This window comes from Petromyzon marinus, chromosome 16 (genome assembly GCF_048934315.1).
Source record: "Petromyzon marinus isolate PM22_M1 ecotype Great Lakes invasive population chromosome 16, UKy_Petmar_22M1.pri1.0, whole genome shotgun sequence".
Lineage (NCBI taxonomy): Eukaryota > Metazoa > Chordata > Hyperoartia > Petromyzontiformes > Petromyzontidae > Petromyzon > Petromyzon marinus.
In genome coordinates this window covers 6,812,409-6,838,677 of record NC_133682.1, presented here as the reverse complement: position 1 = coordinate 6,838,677, position 26,269 = coordinate 6,812,409, and the positions used below count along the sequence as shown (strand labels likewise).

Below are 26,269 nucleotides of genomic sequence, written 5' to 3'. Positions count from 1 at the left end.
AATTGTGACAGACTCACTCGGAATTGGGAAGATATGCTGCATTTAGCAGTGAACAGACCACGGCCATTGATGATGATAATGACGACGATGATCACCGAGTTAAGGCGCCACGCCCTCATCCTCCTCCTCGTGTCACCCCACCCCCCTTCTCCCCCTCCGGCCACGGAGTCATTTATCCAACCCCCACTCTTTCCACCCATCCCCCCCTGCCACTTGCATCACCGCTGCGCGTGAAACTTTAGGGGATGTAGAGTCGGCGGCACGCAGCGCCGCAAACGCACTGAGCAGCAAGTGGCTCGAGGCAAAACTCCCCACCCCTCTTTGCGAACAGTCGTCCAAGTCCACCGGGACACTCCAAGATTCGCATCGTCCTCCTCCTCCTTGCGCTCATCCTCCTTGCGACCCTTTTGCGTCTCGGCTTCATCTTCAGCCGCACCGGCGCCTTCCTTCTTGCTCCTCTTTTCGCCCTCGACTCATTCCTTCTTTCTACTAGTCCTTCTCCTCCTCGCGACTCTGTGCTCCCACGCTTCATCTTCAGCCACAGCAGCCACTCCCCCCTGCTCCTTTCGGCGAGGCGCGTCCGCAGCTCCCCGCGCGCCGCCGACCCTGCTGACCGCTGCCTCGAACCACCGTCGATTGTGGTGGTGGTGATGATACAGCGATGGCGGTGGTTGTGACGACGACGATGGCGATGTTGGTTGCGATGGCGATGTGCGGCGTTAGCGTCCGTACGGTTGGGTCATCCGCGCCGGGATCGGATATGTTCACCGCGCTGTCTGACCTCCAAGCGGCCGTGTCCAGCGAGAAGAGGCTCGTGCAGAAACTCGGAGAGTACCTGTCCCTGGAGGAGGCGAGGCTCGAGCACCTGCGCAGGTGAGTCGCCTCGTCGTCAGACCGACTCCCCGACGAATGTCGCCTGCTCTGAATAATAATAATTGTTATTATTAACGGATGCGCTTTCTTTACTCGGGATGCACGTGTCTGCCTCGCTGTTGTGCGCTGGGGATGATGTCACGTTTAGACACCACGTTGGTCGGTGACCAAACCGTATATAAATGGTATAAGACGATAGATTGCCTCCATGTAGTTATGTATTGCTCATGGCTGCTGCTGATGATGATTCTGGTGATGTGTATGAACTCTAACGCAGAGGTGGCTGCTTCTTCCGAATGTGGTGACCGGGCAGTGTGGTGTTGGCCGGTGCCACTGGGAAACGGGAGTTCGTTTCCCAATCACGGCGAACATCGGCAGAGATTGAGTTAGATCTCAGCCGCTTAACCAATCCGCATTGACCAGCGGGGTGAAATATATTCTTTGTTTTTTTTTCCGGTAAAGTCAGGTAGATAGAAAAATAAAAATAAAGTGAATAAAAAGATACAAAATAAAAAAAATACTGTAGCCTGGTTCTTAATCGGAGTGAGTGTACTGGCAGTCTATAATGTAGACTGTAGCCTGGTTCTTAACCTCGGTGAGTGTACTGGCAGTCTATAATGTAGACTGTAGCCTGAAAAAATAAAATGAATAACAATTAAAAACAAACAAAGCCACCTGTTTCGCACAACCTCTGTGTCCGTCATGGCGCAGGGAATGCCATCATCCAGCAGCTAATTGACAAATGGCTGTATCGTTTTGTTCCTCCTTTAAATGAATATGAATTTCAGCGCTCGCAAAGGTCAGGTTAAAAAAAACAATACAGTATATACGAATGATGAATTGTTTTAAGAACTAACCCAGGCAGTGGGAGGAAGGGAGAGAGTGTATGATTAGAGACGGACGGTTTGGTACGGGGGTAAAGGATTTACACCCCGTGGTGGCAGGGGAGAGGGGCTCTGGCTCTTAACAGACACAGCAGACGGCGTGCAGGTTTAAATGAATGTGTGGGGGCAGAGCGGTGGTTCAGTGGTTAGCGCACTGCGCTATAAACCCGGCCATATGAGCACATATGAGCGATATGTGAACCGGTCCCGAGGCCCATTCCTTCTCCAACCCAGCATGGGCCAGTGTGGGGAAGAATGGTCAAACAACCCCCAGCAATGACGGGGGGTTTGCCTTCATCCAGCAGTGGATTGACAAAGGACTCTGATGCTGCTTACCAGAAAAATGAAAAGGTCAGGCTAAAGGCAAAAATAAAGTAAATACAAAATCGATTTTATTAATTTAACGTGGGCCTTAAAAATCATTACCAGTCCACGAACCGATGCATTGATATACGCTTCGTAATTAGCGTTTCAGAAATTGCCGGGTGACTCGAGTCGGAGAACTGAATGGGCACCACTGCTGAGATCATGAATTCGAATCCGGGTTTCGGCCGGATTCTCAAGATGCGGCGAGTTGATGGGGCCGGTCACGAATGGTTTGTCACCAAGCTCGCGATGACAAGAGAATTGCGTGCCGATATCGAACGAACGCTCTTTGAAAGGCGTTTACATAACAGCTGCGAGCTTGTGTATAAAGTGGGCTACTGAATCTTTATTTGAAGCTTTCGTGACTGCAGGAATCCATACTCTTTGGTTCTTTCGGGGAAGTCACGTGGATAGAAAATTAATAGATCACGACGTTTCGATCCCAACACAAGCAACCGTCATCAGGTTGAAACAAACACAGCGGGAGAACTGCTGACGTAGCATCTATTAATTTTATATCTACGTGACTTTACCGAAAGAATCAAAGAGTATGCGCTACTGAAGTTACACTTCTCGACACTGTTCGGTGCACAGCCGGCTGTGAATTATACACGGAAACGCAACTGTGATGACGTTGATGGCACCACTTGAATATCATTTGATACACTGAAGCATTCGGGAGACCTGCATGCCTTGATTATGTTGAACAAAAGTTGGTATCTAAGTGTTCATACTGTACTCTTTGGTTATTTCGGTAAAGTCACGTAGAAAGAAATTAAATAAGTATAAATATTATAAATAATATAAAAATGTGTATAATAAATAAATTTATTTGATTAAGTCATAATAAAAATAATAATATGATATTATTTAATTTAATTTCTTTCTACGTGACTTTACCAAAAGAACCAAAGAGTTATTCCTGCAGTCACGAAAGCTTCGAATCTTGTTCATGCCCTCTTTACATTTGAGCCACGGTTAAGATCCAGCTGTTGGAAATTCCACACTGCCATGGCAGGGGCCAGTCCTGAACACTCTTGACCTGACCCGTGGTAAAGTGCCGTATTCTGGTCCATATATTGTTAAATACTTACAAAGGAGTAACAGCCATTGCGCATAAGCATGTGGCAATCCATTGACAGATAAATTTGATTTATTAACGAATACCTAGATGGAGGTGGCCGGGTGACTTAGAGGTCAGCTTTGAGTTGGCACTGCTGATATCTTTGCTTCGAATCCAAGTGACTTGATGGTCAGGCCAGGAGCGTAATGGTGCTCAATTTGAATAGAAGAACATTACTCTCCCTGGCTGAGTGAGAGGGAAATTGCTCCAGCCGACTGTGTGGACCAGAGTTCACTCGAATGCATTTCAGAGTTTAGCTCGGCGGAATCTGATTCCGTCCGCCATTCTCTAACGTGAAGAGCTGCACTGTTCTGTGAGAGATGTGGATGGACTTTTTGTCTCATTACGTGATGCATATTTGCAAAATCGGGATGAAATTGTTGAAAAATACAATAATAAATAGAAAAAGGTGTACCTGGGGAACATGCCATCCATTCCCCGCTGGATTAACATACCACTAAGCGCATTTAGTGGTAGCTGCTCCACTTGATGTCAGCAGTTTTTGTTGTTGTCGTTGTGTGGAAACACTGGGATGGCTCTACCATATACACATGCACTTTCCTGCCCACCATTGCCCTCGGGTTCGGAGGTCCACGAGTTTGCGAGACTGGCCACTGTTGCCCAGAGGGCGTGAGAAACGCGTTAAGTGAGTGATACTTAATCATGTCTCTGCAACCACAGGCTGAAAAGAGGAGTGATCGATGAGCCCCGTGATAAGTGTCCTCAGGAGCCATGAGCACATTCTCCACTCGAGTCGAAGCAAGAGCCACAGCTTCAATTGTAGCCCCAGGCAGGCCCCTTTGCTTAAACCGCGTTCTCACGTGCAGCGAGTCGATGGTCTCAGACCTGGTCACTGTACAACCCGCCCCCCCCCATAACATCCAATTTGAGTTTTCACTTCATGCCATTAACAGCACATTAGCGGACTCCCACACTGAGAGTCCAGAAGGTAGGAAAGTCCACGATTGAACGGTGGACAAAAAAAACCACACACACGGCAATTCCTTCACGAGAAAAGGGACGATGGCTGGTGGTTGAAACTAACAGCAGAGTGGCAGACAATGGAGGAGACCTGTTTGAGAGGACGCCCACTGCGGAGATGGAGGTATGAAATTGGATCGCGTGCTGTAACCTGGACGGATCGCCGCCATCCTCCAGTTGCGGGACTGGTGGGGGAGGCGGGGAGGGGGGAATGGCGACGGCTTTGGGGGGGGGGGGGCTTCATCTAGCAGTGGATCGACGATGGCTTCCTCCTCTCCCAGGTTCCTGAACAAAGTGCAGCGGGCGCACGAGCGGGCTTACGACGCGCGGGTCGCGGGCACGGAGGGCGCGGTGCCCACCAATCCACTCGACGCCTTCGGCCTCATCAAGCGCCTGCACCTGGAGTGGGCACGGGTGGTGCACAGCCCGGCAGCGGACGACAACATGCGCGGTGCGTGCGCGTTAGTGTGTGTGTATCACAACGGCGTGTGCGCGCGTGTATGTGCGCGTCTGCCTAAGTGGCACAGTAGGGGGGCACAGCCGGTGCATCTGCCAGTCATCTTGGTCAGCCAACCCATGGCATCTGGCTCTGTCCCGAGAGCTCCTGCCAGCGAGCCTTCGACACTTCACGTGGCCTCAAAGTGCACCTGGCCTGGCACGGGCGCCGTGGTGACGTCACCGTCACTTAGTGGCGAATGGCGGGTGTTGGTATTGGCCTAAGTGGTGGGGAGCGGTAGTGTAGCAGTTAGCGCGCTGCGCTACGAACCCACTCGTGGCCAATATTAGTTACGATTATCAGAACCGGTCTTGGGCCTCCCCTAGGTCGACTCGGCCTCAAATGAGTACCTGGTGCGGTGTTTAAAGATCGCCAGTGGGGAGACAAAGGCGGCCGGGCGTGGTGCTGGCCACCCACCCCCTCGTGCGTCGTGCCGGCCTTCATAGGTGCTCGCTAACAGAACTTGCTCCAACAGTCTGTTACAGGCTACACGGGGGATCTTTGTCTTTTTTTGTGTGCGCACGTCTGCATAAGTGGTGCAAGCGCATGGTTACGATTTCGGTGACCCGAGCTCAGTTCTCGGTCATGCGCACGGTGCGAAAGAAGTTCAACATACATATATAAATATCATGGTTGGTAACTGCACCTGATCTGGGATGACCAGTGGGTAATGTTGCAATGTTACGCAGCCCTTTGTCAATCCATGGCATGATGATTGCTTTCCTACACCGTGATGGTCATGCCGGTAGTTTGACCACACTTCACCACGGTGGTCTCTGTGGGTTGAAGGAGGTTTCGTTCGGGACCAATGCAGATACCACTCCGCCACTGTTAGCTTAAGGCCAGGATTCGAACCGCCACAGTAAATACAACCTTTTAATTAACACCCGATGCAGTGGTGTGGTTAACATCAGCAGGTGGCGAGACAAAGGTGGCTGGGGAGTGTGTGATGATATATATATGGCTCAGAAGGAGCTCTTACAGTACATATGTCACACACGCCTTGTATGGCTACATGCGGGATCCGAGTTTATTGGTTTATTTTGAGACACCTAAACTAGCCAACACATATTCTCGTGTCCCCATATACCGCTCACGCCCATGGGCAGTTGAGATGTACCTGTTTTTAACCATAATAATGCATTTGATTTCTATCACGCTCTTCCCACGCTCAAACCACTGAACGGTAAAAAGTATCCAGTGCTATATAAACTAAATACAACTATTACATGACAGAAAAAACACAATGGCTTATGTATAAAACATAACCATATCCAGGCTTGACAACTCAAAGGGCACCCAACAATTGATATAAACCGTGTGCAGGGTTATACGATTCTGCTGTTTTGCTCTGAATGCTCGCCATCATTTTAGTTTGAAGTAAGCTATAAAACGATATTTATTTATTTTAACCCAGGTAAGGCCACACTTAGCTATATGGCTTTTTTTTCAGAAGCGACCTGGCTATCACAAATGATCGCTCGTGTGGAAATTCATAGCAGCCAAATACTCTAAACGGGCGTTTCTAAATCTGGAGGGTCAAACCGGAGGACCTGGAGAAAAATCCGCGCGACCACAGGGGGAGAGAGACAAGCAAACTCCAAATATACAACAGGCGTCAGGGTTGGGATCGAACCCACGACCTCCTGTGTACCAAACGAGGTAGTTAACATCTCACCACCGTAACGCCCCCTCTGGTATTGCCGTCAACATCTGGGAACCCAGCGGCAATTTGTGCTCCGAACGCTGAGAAAGCCTGAAGTGGTGCCTTTTCTCACCCTAATCAAAAGCTGGTGGAAAACACATGCTTATGGACTTGGGGAAGTAGGTTATATATATATTGTTTTACGTCGACAAACATTTGTACTATTATGTGCAAATGTGTGGGTTTAGTATGCAACGTATTACTGCTGTTTACTAACCGTGCATAGCATGCGGTACTTTGTACTTAAACGCGTGCGCTTAAGGTGTGCACGTGTATTCCATGCCACATTTCCGTTGAAGCGAGCGAAACGCCTCGAGTAGTAAAAACACGCTAGCTCACATCTCTCCGAGGCGTTTCCAGCTGCGTGCCCGCGCGTTTGTTTCGGCGGCGATGTCCGACGTTTCGCTTCGCATGCCTAAGAAGCTACCGGCGCGAAACGTCGGACGCCGTGCCGACCAAAACCCGGTGGCGCACCTGCAAAACGCAACCCGGAGATCCCGTGCGGCACAACCGCGAAATCCCTGTGCGGTCGCGTCACACCTATATTTAGAACGCATTTTTTCAGTGACAGTTCAGCATAACGCCCTAAATCAGACGGAGGGCTCGGGAAATGTGATGGGGGCGGGGGAGGGTCTAATTCACCGGGGGCATTTTGCGGTGCGTGCCATAACACACGTTCAGGAAACCCTTTTAACGTTCACTGCCTTAGTAAGCTAAATAAGCGGCACACGTTTGCACTCGCTTCTACAGCATGAGCAAAGCGCCTCCCTTTGACTCACATTGGCGGGGAGAAAAGGGCCGCCGTTATTCAGAGGCAAATCCGTGAGAAGGGTAAAAAACGCCTCCACCTCGGCGACGGAGCGACGGGATCGGTCCGCACGTGTCGCAGTTGCCAGGTGGATTGACGCCGTCGTGGGGCTCTTGAAGGATGGAAATTGCCCTGGGGTGGGGGTGGGGGGAGCGGGGCTGAGACCTTCACGCAGCAGTGGATTGACTTTCGATGGTAGTGTCAGAAAAACACGTTTAACAAGAAGAACTAAAAGTGTAAATTCTAGCATGGCCATATAAGGCCTTTTCCCCTCTTAACGCAAATTCTGGCAGCTTCTCGCGACGCACGCGTTTTTTTTTTTAAATTCTCGGTTGGCCTCCGACGACTTTCCTCTGCGCGCGAGCATTCGACATCGACCGGACGGCCCGCTTGGGCATGGCTTGCACAGCCTGGCAGGCGCAGAGCTGGTCGCATCCCGAGTTCGGAATTCCACCCATCTGCGTCGTGTTATATCTACATTCTGATAGGATATCGAGATAAATCAAGCGGTCTCGCATACGGAATGATCCTGGGCGCAGCTGCTTGCGAGCTTCGAATCGGACGTGGCTTTTGTCCCACGCACTCGAGTTCACGGGAAGCGGTGTGCCTGTTCTCCCGCACATCACACATATCTATTCCACACGCGCCTGGATGCCTTCGTTTCCCCAGTGACCATGCAGCATCGGGGACTCATTTTGAGGCTTTAGTCAACCTTTGGAGAGCCCAGATCAAGGCCCCAATGCCATTTGGCACTGCCGCTCTATGCCTCGTCCAGAAATCAACCCGGGTCACTGGAATAATAGTGCCGTGTGAAAACCACTACATCATTCGCCTGCGCACATACACATATCACACAAAGCATGCACGCACACGCTGGTGTTGTACATCCAGGGCCACATACCAAGTGCGTACAAAAGTCTTTCGGTCGTTCCATTCTACATACAGTACTAATACAAAAAAAAATGAACCATTAAATGTTGCCATAGACACCGCGATATACACAGATTGCATGCAGGCGCATGTCTTGAGTTACACGCACTCACACTTTCACGGCTCACAGCAGCGGTTAAACGGCAATGCGGGACCCTTTTTTCAACAGCCCTGTGTAATATCAGGCATGGCCATAACATAATAAACCAACTCCAAATGTGCGTTTCAATTTTAAACACTGGCCCGCGGTTCCCCATTGCGTTCCGCTCCTCGAGTCTTCCCGGGTCTGGCTTCCCCTCGGCTGACCCTGCCCCACCGGCCTCTCTGAGATGGAGAACCCCTGTGGGGTGGAGGAGGGAGGAAGAGGAGGAAGCCGAGGGGGCGACACACGGGCCTTGCGGCTGCATCAGATCGACCGTTGCTGTCAAGACTTGGGGGATAGGGAGCCTGCTGGGAGGGGAGAGTGGGGGGTCGGGGGTGGGGGGGATGGGAGACCCCTAGGAGGTGAACTCATTTGAGGGCTTTGCCCGTAGGGACCTCGAGGGTTGGCACCGTAGGGAAGATGCTTGCTACCTGCTGTCCTGGCGCCTTAAATCGCCACTGAGACAACCCTGCAGCGTGGCCCTGTTTTAAGGGTGGGAGGCATACAAAACCTCAGGCAGGGGGGCAGGGGAGTGGCACGGCACAGTAGATTTCAAACAAACTTTCATCGAATGTTCAACGCTTAAACAGTGCGATGCAGACATTATGCTCTAGCTCTCACCCCCTATGTATAACAGGAAAGGACTGCGACACCCAACGCTTAATTGTTCATGAGCAATCGGCAGGTGAGGAGGCTAAAACCAACTCAACACAGCAGGGGCTGCATTTTTGTCAGTGAGCCTTACCCGGTAAAATAAAAAAATGATTTAGCTTATAATTGAACAGTCCTCTCCCTGATGCCGCCCACCCCCATCCCATCTCTCCAGTGCTGGAGGAGTCCTACGCGGAGGGCCCCGTGCCAGGCGCGGTGGACCTGGAGGGCGCTGCGCGGGCCCTGATGCGCGCTCAGGACGTGTACGCGCTGGACACGCGGGCCCTTGCCGCCGGGCGCTTCCGCAGCCAGGCCCCGAGCCTGGCGCTCGGGGCCACGGTGGCAGCCAGACTCTCCGCCGACGACTGCTTTCACCTTGGCAAGGTGCGCCGCGAGAGGCGCGCAATGGATCACGGCGGTTGTTAGCCCACCTGTTGACGACCTCTGGGCTGCCCCTGAACATTAACAATAATTTGTCATTCATGCCGGTGCAGATTCATTCTTACACATTTAAACGAATTTTTTTTTTTTTTACTTACTTACCAGGTAAGGTCCACTTGAGCTATTTGGCTCTTTTTCAGAAGCGACCTCGCCACAAATTATAGCTCAACAAAGTGGCTTATCATGTGGAAATTTAAAGCAGCCAAATACTCGAAACGCACGTTTCTAAATGTGGAGGGAAAAACCGGAGGACCCGGAGAAAAATCCATGCGACCGCGGAGAGAACATGCAGACTCCACATATACATGTGGCAGGATCATGGTCGGACTCACGACCTCCTGTATACCAGGCGAGGCAGTTATCATCTCGTCACTGCGGCACCCTCTCCTGTTAAAGCGCATCCAATATGTTCGGATACAAGGTCAAGTGATTTCCTTTCTCAAATGAGCATTGTGGCAGTGCTATTCACCCATTAGCAGACCCTGACCCAGTGGTCGAAATTCCACATTCCTATGTCTGGGGAGAGTCTTTCACACAAAACAACCACTGTTGACTTATCCACAAAGTGGGTACGTACTTATTTTATTGACCCCGAGGGAATGATGGTCTGAGTCAATCCTCAACCAGGATTTGAACTCTCAAACTTACGATTGCGAGCCGCTTGCTCAACCGCTGAGCGATTTGGCCAGCGTCGCCCCAGTGTGGAATAACTCACCTGCTCCTCAATCAGAGTGGAGTGAGAAGCCACTGAATTACATATTTATTTGCACAATCCGCTGCTGGACGAGTTGCCAATTTTACATGCGCCCACTGCTGTATGTATACGAATCTGATAAATACCACTCTAGTGGGGCTCTCTAGAGCTCCCTCTAGTGGAGGCCTTTACACCAGCAGTGCCGTGAGCACGCAATTGCACGACCGCACCTTTATCTCCACCTTGTATTGCTTTGTATCGCCATTGTGACCCAGTTCTCCCTTTTAATAGAGACTCTTATTCTCATCGTAGCTCTTGGATTCTTTTGAATAATGAACATCTATCTCTCTTACATGCAATATTGGTTGAAGCGATTCACCTACAGCGATTGTTGAGCCGGTGTTGCCACTCGCCCGCCCATCCGTCTCTCCGCCCGCCCTCCTTCCCAGGTGGCGTACGAGGAGGGCGACTGGTACCACTCGCTGCCCTGGCTGGAGCTGTCGGCGCTGGGCTTCAGGGCCCGACGTGGCTCGCCACGGCGCCTGGAGGACCACGCCAGCATGGTGGACGCGCTGGACCACCTGGCGTTCACGCACTTCAAGGCACGCACTTCCCCCCAACGCACACCACCTCCCCCAACACCCTCCGCCACTCATTGTAACAATTTTTTTTATACAATTTAAATAATTGGCATATGAATCCCATGGCTGTTAGCCTGCCCGTTGAAAACATATATTGGCTGCCCTGAACATTAGCGTAATTTATCATTCGTTATGTCGCGGATTGATTCTAACACATTTTTACAAATTTTATTTTATCGGGTAAGGTGCCCACTGAGCTAGAAGTGACCTGGCCACAAATGATAAACCACTTTGTGGAGCTATCACGTGGAAATGTATAGCAGCCAAATACTCTAAACGCATTATTCTAAATGTGGAGGGAGAAACCGGAGGACCTGCAGAGAAAAGTTAATGCGACCACTGGGAGAGAGACGCACAAACTCCAGATATAGAGGAATCAGGGTCAGGATTGAACTCACGACTTCCTGCATACCACGCGAGGGCGTTAACATCTTTGTCCCATCACCTGCTCGCGAGTGTTTGTTGAGCCACGTTGTCGCTTCCGTCTGACGGATCTGGGTTGGGGTGCCCAAACGTACGGTGAAGCATTTCCCTTGAAGGTGAAGGGGGTGTTCTTAGGAGCTGCGGTCCATTGTGGAAGTTAATCGAATGGAGGTGATTGTGCAGATCGTTGGACAGTTTCTTATAAGAGTAGGTTTTACCCTTTCTGGCAATAAAAGAGGTGTTAAGATGTTAAAACACCAAACGGAAACCTTTTTCAAGGAATCCTGTCTGCATTATAACCACACATACCTGTGGTGAACATGCAAACAAAACATGCTCTGGTAATGTATGCATTGTCGTTATGGCCTAGTGTTAGAACGCCAAAAGGCAAACAGCACAAAGACAATGCACTATCAGGGCATTTTTAGCTCGGGGTGAGCAGCTACAACACAGTCAAACTTATTATTATATTTTGATACTGGAAAGAAAGGTGTCATATTGACAGTTTCCTGTTTTCAAAGCGGAGGACTGTTCTATGAAATTACGCAGGCGCCTAACATTGTGAAAAAGAGCTTCATAGCTCATCGGATTCGTCCAGTACAAATATTCTGATTCTGATTGAGACAAACGTGCTGCAGGATGAAAGCGTGTATTCAATTTGTTTTACCATGAGCGAGCAAAATGATACGGGTAATATTAAAACTAACACGTGTTTGTACCTGTGCATTACTTAATTCAACCTCAAATCAAACTCCAATTCCAGTTGGGATTCCCTGTAAACTTTACTTCGCTAACATGGTGATATATATTTTTTATGCAGATTGGAAATATCCAGAAAGCCATGAACCTTTCAGCTGAGCTACTTTCATATGGTAAGCAACTTAGATTTGTTTTTACTTAATGTATTCCACAAATAAGTATTAAGCAAAAATGTTTCAAAACGAATTAACATAAGATAATGAATATTCAAATCGAGAGAGTGTCCTGTTCATAGCCAGCGATTCTTAGCACACCCCCTGCTCTGCTCCTCCACCATCCTGACCGACGCCAGGGTTTGTGGATCCGTAGCGGATGGGAACTGGGAGTCATGATGTAGGTTATTGTATTTGGTGGGGGGAGGGGGGTTGACCATACTTCACCATGCCGGTCAGCGTGGGTTGACGTTGGGAGGACATTTTGCCTCGCTTCTCGCCGAGTACCTGACTGGTTTGGGTGCCCCTATCCAGTGGTGCCACGGTGGCGAGATGTTAACTACCTCACCTGGTATACAGGAGGTCGTGGGTTCGATCCCGACCTTGACGCCTGTAACATTTGGAGTTTGCGTGTTCTCCACCTGGTCGTGTGGAGTTTTCTCCGGGTCCTCCGGTTTTTTTCCCTTTGCATTTATAAACATGCGTTTAGAGTATTTGGCTGCTAGAAATTTCCACGTGATAAGCCACTTCGTTGAGCTATCATATGGCCAGGTCGCTTATGAAAACAAACAGCTATTTTGCTCAGTGGGTGCCTTACCTGCTAAAAAAAAAAAAATTGAGCTAAATTTTTTTTTGTTCGCTCACCCACAGAGCCGGCACACCAGAGGGTTCTGAAGAACTTGCAGAAGTACGTGAAAATGCTGGGCAGTGCGGGCGAGCGGGAGGTCGCCCCCTCGCCGGTCGGCCGTCCGCGCAGCACTCACCCTCGCACGCGGGACGCCTACGAGTACCTGTGCCGCACGCACGGCAACCAGGTGAGAGCGGCGCCGAGAGCAATGGCAGAGAGACACACGCGCGCGGCCCGGGTGAGGGCGCCCGCTCACCTCGACTGCCGCCCACACTCTGCAACACTCTTCCCACAGCCGTCTGCGCTGTAAACCTCCCTGGGCCCTCGTCAAGTCCAGGCTGAAGGCCTTCCTTCCCGTGATTTGCTGTCTCCCTTGCCCTATGGATAAACTCTCTCCATAAAATCAGTATGCCGCCACCCCCCTCGTTTCTATAGACTGTCTTGAGATGCAGTCGCGTTTAGGTGCTACGGAAGTCCGCGTTGTATTTCTCCCTGCGGATTGTTGAGGCAAGTGCTGGGAGTGAGCACTTATGAAGACCACCACCACCACCACCACCACCACTCGGCCCCGGTTTTTTTGTTCTCCCCAGTGCTGGCTGGTGTTGGCACCGGGTGCCGTTGTAAGGCTGAGTCGACCTGAAGAACTGGTTCAGATTTGGTTCAGATTTCACTCGGGCCGCCTGACGTTAGCCGTGGCAGGGGTCACACTGGGCCGCCTGACGTTAGCCGTGGCAGGGCGTCACACTGGGCCGCCTGACGTTAGCCGTGGCACGGCGTCACACGGGGCCTCCTGACGTTAGCCGTGGCACGGCGTCACACTGGGCCTCCTGACATTAGCCGTGGCACGGCGTCACACGGGGCCTCCTGACGTTAGCCGTGGCACGGCGTCACACGGGGCCGCCTGACGTTAGCCGTGGCAGGGCGTCAAACTCACGTGGCCGGCATTGGGGCACAGTGTCGCCAATCGCCGCGCCACTGCGCCCCCTCAATCACACTGGGGGGACCGTCCATAAATGACGTCACGCGAGTTTGTACGAGTTTTTATCCCCCATCCCCCCCCTCGTCACATGGCGTCACAAAAAGTCAGACCCCCCCCCCTCAAATATGACGTCACAAAGCTCTGCCCCCCCCCCCCAAAACCATATTTCCATTTTGGAAATAAAACATGCTTCAAATCGCTTTAAACTATTGTCATTGTAGTGCGTAATGTGGCGCTGCACTCTGATGTTGTAGGAGTGTTGTTATAGCAAATATATATTTTTTTAAATTTGCGTATTTGATGTGACGTCACATTTCTCAAATCCCCCCCCCCTCGTCACACATCGTCACAAATGTCTGACCCCCCCCCCCTCCCTAGGTGCGTGACGTCATTTATGGACGGCCCCCTAGCACACACTCGCACACGGAGGACCGCCTATTTAGTCTCACAGAGCGTAGGGTCAAGTGGTGTTGAGAAGCACCGATTAAAGCAGGCATATGGCACGCAAGTGTGTGGTATTACCAGGACTGTGTCTGGCTGTATTAACCCCACCCCCCTCCCCATTGCTTTTTAAATGCCACACTAGGAATTGAGTGAAGAATGGTTTTACCTCGGGGAGGCCCAGGACAGACACTCACACGTCCGTTCACACGCACGAGGCAACGACCCCCCACCCCCGTATGGCCGTACAGCTGGGGCAAGTGCCGTTAACGAGCACCTATTGAAGCTGGAACTGTGCAGGAGGAGGTTGTATGGACAGCACCACGCTCGTATGCCTCTGTCTGCCACTTGCTCACGCTCATGTTTACACAAAGAACTGGGTATGAGTAGCGCAGTAAACTAACCACTACACTGCCAGTCCCCCTCACACAACAAAGACACAGACCCTCTGTGTAGCCATAACAGACTGTTGGGGCAAGTGCTGTTCGGGAGAACCTATGAAGGCCGGCATGGCACACAAAGGGGTGGGTGACGAACACCACGCTAGGCCACCTTTGACCTCCGAGTGGTAATATTTACACATCGCGCTAGGTGCTCGTTTGAGGCTAAGTCGACCTAGGGGAGGCCCAGGACGGGTTCATATAATCGTCTCACTGGTGTTAGCCATGAGCAGGAATCGAACCCGGGTGACCGGGTTCGTAGCGCAGCGCGCCAACCGCTACACCGCACACAACATACACACCATCAAAATACAATGGCAAGGGGTTCTCTCGTTAGCCTTTTTCTTTCGTCATATAACACCGCCAACTACGTACAATGGGCGCTCGCTAACCGTGCGTTCATTTTTTCCTCCGCACGCAGCGCTACGCGTACCGCGACCCGCGTTTCGGCTGCTCCTACGAGGACAACGGGAGCCCCCTGCTGCGCCTGCAGCCGGTGAAGCAAGAGCTGCTGAGCCTGCGGCCCCGCGTCCTCCTGTTCCACGACTTCGTGCGCGACCACGAGACGGAGCGCATCAAGCAGCTCGCCGCTCCCATGGTGAGCCGCGTCCACCGCGCAATGCCGGGGGTTGGGGGGGGGGGCGGCGGCGAAAGAGCGGTCGGGGTTCTGCGAGGGCCTCGAGTGGCTCCCGCGTGAAAGTCTGATCAGATGTGTTTTTTATTTGACGGTTTAATCCATCAGCCATTTGGGCCTAAGCGGAATCGCGTAGATTACATGGTCACTGCCCGTCTTGTGAGACAGGCGTCTGCCCCTTTTTGCTTTAAGCTAAAAGTAAACGCACGCACGCACGCACACGCGCGCACTTGAGTTGGCAGCGCAGTAAAGTCCACTGTTCTCACCATGTGTTTTGGGATAGTGCAGGGCGTTGGTTTGCGCAGGATGTCTTGCCAAGCAACACGTGCGCACAACCCGAAAACGCGCCGCAGAGCTATACACGGCACAGCCACGAAAGCCTACAAAGTAGCCAAAGCCATTGTTTTCCTGTACTTCTATGCTTCCATGGCTATGCTCCCCGCCTTCATTCAACGCACACGGACCAGCATCGCAAGGTATGGTAAAATATCCCCCATGACCAGCGCAGGCATAGGGCGTGGCCCTTGTCCAGCGGTGGATTGAAAACAGGGTCTCTCAATTATTATTGTTGTAATAATAATATCCTCTGGCAACTTGCTATGTGCTCACGTCCACGTAAGTTTGCCACTCCAGGCTTTTCCAGCCGCCAAATGTTTTTAAAGACAGGAACAGCGAAGAGCACGCAGGCCCTTGAGAATGATGGCGATTACGATAAAACTGAGCATTGATATTATTGTTTGTCTCAGGGCCGTGAAATATGGTACCCGATAGCTGTGCCCACGAAGATTTAGTATCTCAGTGGGCTCTTCATTTGTTTGTATCATAAACTTTGCCTATTGGGAGGATGCGCTCCAGTTGGAAACGCGGATTATTAACGCCGGATTTTATTGCACCGAGAAGCACGGCAATTAGATTTTAAATGTTTTCACCCGAATTACCAACGCTCGCTGAGCAATAAAAGAAATGCTAATGTGGAAAAACAGATGCCCAAAGCCAGAGCTGGGACGAACAAAGATTAGCTTTGTTGTCTCTCGTTACTTTCAGTTTACGATTGAGAAAAATAATTTCCCATCCCGTTGGGGTGTGTTGAGAAGTGTGGATGGGTGAGTGGAGAAGTGTCGAGGATTCGACAGTTGGGATGCGTGATAAACAGGGCGTTATAATTATCCGCGTGTTGTTGGGCATTATCTCCCACGTTTTTCTCCACGTAAGCCTCTTCAGTTCCTGAAGAATGTCACAGCACTTGGAGCAAAACGTCGGGCTTGGTACCAAACACCGCGCGGTAAAACCCGGAACCTTAAGACAGATTGGCCACTTCTCTAATTGATCACAAATTTAAAGCAAGCCTTCTCTCTCCAATTACCCCCCCCCCCACTGCCTCCACCTGCTTGACACATGGGGCTCACAAACCCCATTAGCAGATAATTCCACTGCAAACCACCCCAGCCATCCCCCACCCATCCCTCCTCGCACCGGACACCAGAAATGCCACTGTCGACACCACATCCGCCCCCTATAATTGCTTCATTGTTTCTCCGTTTCCTCCTGGAGCGTTTTGAGGTTTGAGTGCAATTACGGAGGCACGGAAGCGGGCGTGTAACCCAGCGACTGGACGCAACGGTTTTAAGAGGTGCCGGTAGCCCGTGACGATGCAGGCTTAACGACGTGTATCCCCTAATTAACCTTGTGCAGTTGCAGAGGTCAGTCGTCGCATCCAGCGGACAGCAGACGACAGTGTCGTACAGAATCAGCAAGAGGTAAGGACGAACGAGCAGCGCATTGTGACGAGGAGCGGTGCGGACGCGGTTTGGAAGCCGGATGCGTCCTCCGAGCGAATGGTTCCTGCCGATTGCTGGTTACATTATGGAAAGCATCCTTGAAGTTCACCCTCCACTTCATCGCGGATGTGTATGCACGTATGGGTGTCGAACTTCTTTCGCACCGTACGTAGGCAGCCGCACCCATCGGAGATGCGGGGGAAGGACAACAAACTAAACACAATAAGCGGTTCTAAAGAAGATTTAAACGTGCATAGCTCCGGCGGCTTTATAATATTCGAACGAAGGAGCGTTCCAGACGGCCGCAGGAGCGCATCTGAAAGCGCGCGATGCAGTGACTGTCTTTGTTTGATGGATAATGGATACAAGAGGAGTTCTGCTACCATATAATTCTGTTAATTCTACGCAACTACTGGCTACTGACTCAAGTTTTTGAGCTGACTGTTTGCGCACTACTCTGCAATTAAAGGTCATCGTAACAGTCAGCATCTTTGTTGAAGTGGATTTATGAATATTATGAATATTGTGCCAGTCTTTTCGCCGTATCTAAACATGTTAGGTGTGTCCTGACACCCGCGGAACCCACAGTAGTGTGAGTATGGAAAATAATGCGGTTTTTATTTTAGGTTCCCATGAAAATCAATTTGAAGAAGTCTGCTTTATTCGTAAGCAGCCGAGTTTGTAAACAAGTGTGATAATAAGTTTGTTTCCAAAGTAACTTTTAAATGAATAAAATAAACACGCCAAGGAAACATTGGACCAAACTTCTTCTTTGCACGCCAGATTGGAAAAAACACATGGCTTTATGAATTTGATTATCAGTCTCAGCTGTGCTGTGAGATGTTTTTTTTATTATATAAAATAGAAATTCATCACGGTATCATTCTTGCTCTTTTTTTACGAGAAAACTTCAACAAACAATCGTGAATTGTCATCACCAGCAAAACAAAAACAACAAAACCCACGAAATCTGTTTTTTCTGCCAAAAAAAATCCAACCACATTGAAAGTAAAATGAATGAAACGGGCATGTCCAGCAAAGCAAGTTGGCTTGGCAGTTTTGGTAGAAACGTTTCCCCTGCCCTTGAACATTGCGATGCTCCCTCAAGGCAGCCACAGAGCTCCGCGGTGAACGTGCTAAGCCACTCGGCCATTTTGCCTCGAGTTCAAAGGTCAGTTCCCCTCCCGTAGCCGCCCAGCCGTTTCCGCAGGGAATTGCGGGGTATGGCGCCTGCTTCCAGCTGGGCATTAAAGACGAAACATAGGTCGATTATGCGTGGCATTGTTGTAAATCTAGATTGAAAACTCGTTTCTTTGGAGCTGCTTATTGTGTTTAGTTTGTTGTCCTTGCCCTCGCACCTCCGATTAGCACGGTTGTTTACGTACGGTGCGAAAGCAGTTCAACACACGTACACGTGCGTACGTGTGGCCATCGACTTAACGTCGGACATGAAGCCCGAACAAAACGTGGCGCGACCCGAAATGACATCGGAGAGCTATTGGGAAAGAAAGTAATAATAAAAGCCCACAACAAAATAAAAACAAAAAGAATCGCCCCGAATCGATGAGACGGTGCATCCAATTCACCCCCCTGCTGTCGTCAACGAACGTGTGCCGGTTCTCGCGGGGCCGCGCGACTCGCCCGCAGCGCGTGGCTCAAGCAGGAGCAGGACGCCGTCATCCGGCGTCTCGACCGGAGGGTGGCGGCCATCACGGGGCTCGACACGGGCCCACAGCACGCCGAGCAGCTGCAGGTGTCCAACTACGGCATCGCCGGGCACTACGAGCCGCACTACGACCACGCCACGGTGAGCCAGACCACCGTCGACATTCGCCACCGGCACAGGCGCAACCGGCATCGCCGCCGTTCAGCTATGCTCGCTTGCGAAGTGACTGCAGTGAAAAGAAAAACTGTGGGGGGGGGGGAGGGGGGGATTTTAGGGTAATCGCTGCAGGAAATTGTCTACGTTAATGCATTGATTATGAGCAGCTATGGCAACTTGGTGCAGCAATGGCAAAGGGTTGGAACCGAGTCCTGTCTAGGCACCGTGCAGTGTGCTAACCGCGCTACCATTGCTCAACCCCTGCTTTAAATGGACAGTACCGAAATGGAGGAGACACTTTGAGATCTCACCAATATTAAGGAGGCTGATGATCTCCTCTGACGGGCCCAGGGCTGGCAGCTTTGCAGATCTTCACCGCCTTGCAACACCTATGCACGAGGAACCTTCCTGTCTACAAATGCTGATGAATATTGACTCCATCTGCGGTTTCGTTTACTGTGCCAACTCCCGCAATGGCTCACTGCATGAAACAAATGAACCACGAGTCTTAAAAAAGTTTGTTAACAAAAAAAAAACACACACACACACTTGCGTTGGTCGCCTTGAGCACTTGACATTTTTGTTTAATTCTTGAGTAGTTTTTTTTTTTGCTCAAGAATTTTTTTGTCTGGGCCGGTTGCGCTGTGAATGACTAGCGAGCACTTTGCAATAATTGACATGTAAAAGCGAGCGCGTGTACCTTTTTTTCTTCTTCTTCACGAATGCATTTTTTTTACGCAGTCTGAAAACAGCTCCTTGTATCGCATGCCAGCTGGGAATCGAGTGGCTTCCATCTTAATTTACGTGAGTTGCACAACCTTTTTTTTTCATACGTATAACTTCTCAAGGTCACAGGATCCGCCCTGGTATTTCGTGAAACTCTTTTCACGCAAAAACCATCGTAAAACAAAAAAGAGAGAGAGAGGCATGCACCTGCATTTTTAAAGCGGATTATTCGTGTTTTTTACGACTAAAGATATTTGGCCAGAATCACATCGGGAAAGAATTACCCCCAAAAGCACGTTGCATCGTCGGATTTTACGCCGTTTTTTGGTGGCAGAGACGCGCCCGAGCACTTTCAGCAACAGCAGCAAAAATGCGCACGGAAAGGGACGCAGGGACAACGTCACGAATCCGACTCGCTGGGGACTGAGGCGCAGGTGGATTTGTGAAAAATGTCGATGGGAAAAAAGACGGTTACGTCATTGCCAAAATACCGAAGTGGGCGTAGCCTCTGAATTTGTTTCCGGCGGACATGACGTCACGTTCGGATATATATTTATATGGACATGTGACGCTGTGCTGAATTCGCCAGCACTTGAATCTGGCCCATTGTATCGGACAGGAAAGACACCTGACAACACAATCTATCGTTTCGAGCACTTCACCATGTTTATGAATGCTCTGTACAATCAATTACGGATCGTTCTAAGTCTCCGTTTGCTTTTCGCCACGCAGCTCAGCTCCGTGGAGGTGGGTGGCTCCACGGCATTCATTTACAAAAACTTCAGCGTTCCAGTCATTAAGGTAACATTAAGTGTTATGGAAGGCACGGCACATACATTCATACATGTTTTCCCCCGCTTCTGATGTTTGTTGAAAGTACGACAAGTGATTCATAATAAAGATTTTTGGGTTAGATCGCGTTATTTATAAATGTGTCGTAACCCTCCACCACCCGACACGGCCAATCAGCAAAAAAAAAAGTGTCACGTTGACAAAAGACAAATAATTCACTACTTTAGCCCACCGGTGTGTTGAAGAGTGAATCCACAACATTTACAGTTTGAGTACGATGTTTCGCTGGTAAATACATCCAGCATCATCGGGCAATTCGCCAGAATGGTAAAGCCCTCACTTGTTCCCGGTCTTAAATAGAGCAGCAGGGTGACGTCATCATTTAACTCATATCAGGTGCAGTGATTAGAGGCGGAGGGGGGGGGGGTATTGTAATTATATAATCGATTAGTAATCAGTCATTGGTTTTGATTAGTAATGAGTTGTAGATTAGTAATTAGTTGTAATGTGTGTTAGTGATTATGCTATGTTAGTAATCCGTTAATTAGTATGTGTTTCCCCTATAAGGAATTGTAATGTGCATTCATATTCTTAGCTTCCTCGGCAAAGCCACGCCGAAGGGAAACAACAAAACAACAAACATATATATTCTATTATTTTATTGCTTCCCCCCCAACGCGACTCCACCGAAAGAGCCAAGAAGTAATGTTTAAACGGCACAGAGAGGCGGTGAAGGTGCAGCCCTGCAACGGCTTTCTCACGCCACTCTGGCGAGAGGGGCCCCACTAGAATGAGTCACATGGAGAGCCACTCCTGCGGATATTTTGGTCTACTCTTCCATGCTGATGTCTTGGAATAGGTCGAGGGGGTACCCACACACTTTACCCCACCGCATGGTTATTGACTCATGGGGTGACAGATGCTGGGAGGCGTCAAGGCGCCTGCGCCGATTGTTTAATCTCTCGTCGCAGCAGCATGAATATCTTGTCAAAATATACCATGCTACGTATGTCATAATAATAATAAAATTTGTACAAACTAAACCAGCCAACTTCCTATGAGGCGTGCAATGACACATCATCAATTAAATTTCTCAAGATATCAATAATCAATTATTGGATCGAATCGTGACACTGCATTATTTCATTGAATTGTAATCAATACATGCCCACTATCCCTTTTATTGTCTAACAACATCCCAACTTTCACGTCGCTTTTTTTGTACTTCGCACAGACGCTTAGAAGCGGTAGGTGGTGGCAAACCATTGTTTTTCCCGTGCAGTATTTTGATAAGTACCCTTGCGTGAGCGGTCAAATGTTAAACAGCAAGGCTCCCATTCCGTTTGCCGCATTATTTCTACCCCCCCACCCCTTACCCTCCACCCCCGCCCCCCTTACCCTCACCCCACCCCCCCCCCCAACGGATCCTCCGCACCCATTTCCCCCGGACGTTGCTTCGAGCAGAATGCCGCCGTGTTTTGGTGGAACCTGAAGCGCAGCGGGGAGGCAGACGGGGACACACTGCACGCCGGCTGCCCCGTGCTGGTCGGCAACAAGTGGGGTACGTGCTGGAGGTTTCATTCTCACCAAGCTGCACAGAGCTGCAGATGAAGGCGGCAACGGCTGCCCCGTGCCATGTGAAGCTCCCGTTGCAGGGAAGTTTAACAGTCCTGAGAGGTGGCTGCCAGATGGATCGCTAATCAGAGTGCTGAGCTGGCACCGCTGAGGCCAGCTCAAAAAAGCAGATTTCAATCACATGTAATGATAGTGGGCTGGTGGTCTCAGTTTGATCACCAATGACTGCAACAAATGAAGGCGCATTAAGCACTTTAGTTGGCTACATTTGAGCTCTGAGAATGAAAAAAAATATTAGATTGACTGTCATGCGATGAACATTACTCTCAGGGGCAAAGTGGGTTGTAAGTGCTGCCCCGAACTTTCTGGATTTCAGAGGTTAGCTCTGTGGTGGCTGCTTCAGTGGGCTGCTCTCTAATACAATGGGTTGCACAGTTCTGCAAGGGACCTGAATGGATCCTTTGCCTCACGGTGAGATGCTCATTACGCAAGTGGGGACAACATTGGGGACGCATTAAAAGCTTAACGTTGACCTTTCAACTCCAGTCCCCACACCTCCACCATAGGACAAGGCTTCCATTTGTTTTAACTCGTCACCAGATGCACCAAGTGTAGACATGGCATGTGCATGGAGACACGTAGCAGATGTGCAAAGGTAGACCAATGGGGGTTTGGTTGAACTGGAATTTGGAAAGCCATTTTAGTTTGTTTATCTATAATTATGTTTATGAGGTGGCCGGGTGCCTCGGGGCTAAGGCCATTCCCAGAAAACTGAGCCAGCACTGCCGAGTTCTTGGGTTTAAACCTGGGCAACTACTCATGTGTGATGAGTTGATAGTCTCAGCCTTGTGACCTACGACTGCAAACCTACCCGCCCCCCCCCTCCATCATAATGAATGTGATTTTGTGCTTATCTCACCATGTGCTCACAGAATTAAACATGAGATTGATTTGAATGCAACACTCTCGATAGGGACATGTGAAAAAATGTGTACCCTTGGCGTCAATAAAGGGCCTTGTCTGTGTGACTTCAGAAGTAGCCCCGCTGGTGCACTGCTCGCTGCAAAAGTTTCCGAATGAAAATTTATTCCACACATCTCACAATGCCAATAGAAACATTGGAAGGGGAAAAAAAAGCTAATTCTAATTCGTGAGCTTGAACAGAGCTTGGACATTGGTGTTCAGTAGGATTGCAGGTTGCGAAAGTTGTGTATTAATCTTGATTTGAAGCTTTCGTGACCGTAGGAATCCATACTTTTTGGTTCTTTCGGTAAAGTCACGTCCATCATCAGGTACCTGATGATGGACGCTTGCGTTGCGTCCGAAACGTTGTGATTTATTATATTTTAATTTAAACTTACGTGACTTTACCGAAAGAACCAAAGAGTTTGTGTTTTAATCCTGTTCAAAATCTAAAGATGCAGCCCTGCAATTACTCCATTAGAGAGAGAGAGCGCTTTGTAGAGAGCCACTGTAGAGGGTACGTTGGCCTACTCATCCACGCTGGCTAAAGACATCGTTAAAGAGGTGGGATCACCCCCGTTTTACCCCATCACACGTGGCCTGCCCATTCACTGACTGCGATGTACCTGTTTATACCGCTGGGTGGACAGCAGAGGCGGGGACATTTATTGAACCCACTCCTTCAGTTGCCACGCCGCGTTGATTCCAAGTCCAGAATTCCACCACAGCAGCAGAGTCTTGTTTAGAGTGAGTGTGTGTGTTATAGAGGGGGAGCGGTAGCGTAGTGGTTCGCGTGCTGCGCCACGAACTAGGCGACCCGGGATCAATTCCCGCTCGTGGCCAACATTGGTGTCGAATATCTGAAGCGGTCCTGGGCCTCCCCTAGGTAGACTCGGCCTCAAATGAGTACCTGGTGCGGTGTGCAAATATCGCCACTGGGACAAAGGCGGCCGAGTGTGGTGCTGGCCACCCACCCCCACGTGTGCTGTGGCGGCCTTCGTAGGTGGTACTTGCTTACAGAACTTGCCCCGACACTGTTACGGACCGTACGGGGGGAACGTTTGTCTTTCTATGTGTATAGCAAGCATGAAAACACACGCACGTATGTTGAGCTTTTTTCGCGCACCGCACGTCGCCATCCGTGCTGATCGGAGGTGTCTCGTCTCTCTGCAGTCGCAAACAAGTGGGTGCGTGCCTTTGGGCAGGAGTTCTGTCGCCCGTGCAGTCTCGACCCTCGCGAGTAACAACGGCGAGGGCACGACCGTCGGAGGCAGCCTCTGCGAAACCTCATGGGCGACATTCCCCCATCCCCCACCCTCCCCCTCCCCCCACCACCCCCCCTCCCCCCCTACCCCCTCCCCCCGCCCGCTTCAACCTGACGACGTTCCACCGTGCGAAAAACGCTATTTAATAATTTATTCGACAAATGTTAAAGAGTGTTATTTTATTTGAAGAGCACAAAAGCTGGAGCGCACGCACGCACGCACGGATCGACGAGACTCGCTGTGCGTCAGGACAAGCGGAATCGGCCTCTGGGGCGAGCGAGCGAGCACTCGAGTGCAGGCGGCGTTGAAAGACTGCATTTTTTGGCAGCGGAATTAACGCGGGGCTTTGGAAAATTTCCGAACACGTGCCGGGCGGGAACCGCCCGACCCTCTCCCGGATACTTCCTGCACAGGGGAAAACAACACCGTGGAACGACAGCAATAACAACGACGATACACCGACAACAACAACAACAAACACAAATCATCATCGTCAATCATCATCAAAATCAGCCATGATCAAATCCGCTGCTGGATGAAGCCCTCCCCAAGTCATCGCTATCTCGCAAGCAAGAAGGCCTCCCCACGGTTCTGCGATGCGGCAACTGCACGCGAACCGATTTCATCGCTCCATCTCCTCCGGTGGACGTGATTATCGGAGGCGCCGCGTCCCTTGGCGGCCGCCTGCATTTCCGTTCGCTGACCGTCAGCCGTGATGCCCTTTTCCGGAAACGTGTCCTGACCAAGCTCCATTTTTTTATTTGTTTACTGTTTGAAACAAAACAATACAAATAATAAGCAATGAAAGCCGATCGTTAAGATGGTGCAATCAATCGCACCGTTCACACTTGTGGGGAAATGACTCAGAAAAGTGAACGGCGTAGTGCGTGCGAGGCAAAGTTCTCGAGTCTTGAAGGGAAGCGGAGTGTCACTTGCCGGGGGCAAGACGTACGAGTCGGCTTGAACGACCTCGCATGACGACGCATCGCACGCCCTCCACTGGGCCCTGTGGAGAAAATAAATATATATATAAAAAACCACTGCCTGTGTTTAAAAGTAAACGCTGGCGCCTTGGGTGAAAACAAAAAGGCCAATAATACAGTCCCGTTAGTACGTCGCGACTGCAAGGCATCCACAAACGATCACAATGCTTCGTTTTCGAAAGAAAAGCCATTCTGTGGCAGATTAGTCACGCAAATTGCACACGTGCTTCCTGTATGTGGGGTTTTTTATCACCTTGGCTCTTGTCCTCACTTGGAAAAAAGCCTTACTGTATTTGGATGAAGAAATTCGATATGTTTGCGATTGTCATTTCGTCATGTTTTTCAACCCTTTATCAATCCACTGCTGGATGAAGGCCTCCCCTAATTGCCATATTGGTCATTAATGAGGGTTGTGTTTGACCATATTTACTTCATCGATCAGTATGGGCTGTTGAAGGGGGAGCCCAGTACTGATTCTGATATCACTCGCCACTGATATTAGCAGTGGACTGGCTTCGAACTTGGGTCACCTTGTTCATAGCGCAGTGCGTGAACCACTGCACCACCAATCCACTCACCCTTTGTTTGACCTACCTATACTGGGCATCTGTTAAAGAGAGCTTTACAGCTCATCAGATTCCTCTAGTCTAAATAAAAAAAAATCTGTTTCTGTTTAATGGGAATAAAACGTAGTGAATGCAGGAAACAGGGCATGCCTGTCTGACGCGGAACAGAAATTACAACTCCCGGCTGCTTTTTCTTTTTGCCAAAACGAGTTAGAAAAAGGAAAACGAAAAGAATAAAAAAAGTAAAATATTCGGTTGTAAAAAAAAACCCAACCAGAGAGAATGTAAAAGGCTCCGCGTTAGTGACCAGTGCGAGGAGGGTTATGCGGTACACGTCCGAGCCGAGAAGGTAATCTGACAGCACAGCTGCGTGGCCCAGGGGAGCGACGCGTCTGTTGGGCGAATGCTTTGTAGGAGCCAGTCGTCTCGGTCAGTCGACCCGTGGCACCTGCTGGGTCTGCCGCGGGCGTTCGACACTTCACGTGGCCTCAAGGTGCACGTGGCCTGGCACAAGCGTCGTGGTGACGTCACCGCCACTTAGTGGCGAATGGCGGTTGTTGTTGTGGTAGGAGGGGAGGGATGGAAAAATAAAAAAATCAACCACGGAA

At 50.2% G+C, this 26,269-nt stretch overlaps 1 protein-coding gene and 1 long non-coding RNA gene across 2 annotated transcripts; one reads left to right on the top strand and one right to left on the bottom strand.

Annotated features, from left to right (window-relative positions):
* P4HA3 (prolyl 4-hydroxylase subunit alpha 3) lies at nucleotides 1–26,269 on the top strand. Its single transcript, XM_032955379.2, has 13 exons — nucleotides 1–873; nucleotides 4,509–4,678; nucleotides 9,135–9,343; nucleotides 10,544–10,696; nucleotides 11,979–12,030; nucleotides 12,721–12,884; nucleotides 14,979–15,155; nucleotides 16,884–16,948; nucleotides 18,617–18,776; nucleotides 19,533–19,595; nucleotides 20,250–20,318; nucleotides 21,774–21,870; nucleotides 24,021–26,269. Exons 1-13 carry the CDS (start codon nucleotides 662–664, stop codon nucleotides 24,089–24,091), a joined length of 1,662 nt encoding a protein of 553 aa, XP_032811270.2. The 5' UTR covers nucleotides 1–661; the 3' UTR covers nucleotides 24,092–26,269.
* On the bottom strand, nucleotides 5,727–19,966 carry LOC142924740 (uncharacterized). Its single transcript, XR_012941816.1, has 4 exons — nucleotides 19,492–19,966; nucleotides 12,715–12,860; nucleotides 10,478–10,675; nucleotides 5,727–7,368 (listed from the first exon to the last, which is right to left on the bottom strand). It is a non-coding gene; the product is annotated as an uncharacterized LOC142924740 (long non-coding RNA).

Coding starts and splice junctions, on each gene's coding strand:
- P4HA3 (XM_032955379.2), top strand. CDS start 662: ATGGCGGTGGTTGTGACGACGACGATGGCGATGTTGGTTGCGATGGCG. Junction 10,697..11,978: donor TGGCGTTCACGCACTTCAAG/GCACGCACTTCC, acceptor TTTTTTATGCAG/ATTGGAAATATCCAGAAAGC. Junction 16,949..18,616: donor TCGTACAGAATCAGCAAGAG/GTAAGGACGAAC, acceptor ACTCGCCCGCAG/CGCGTGGCTCAAGCAGGAGC.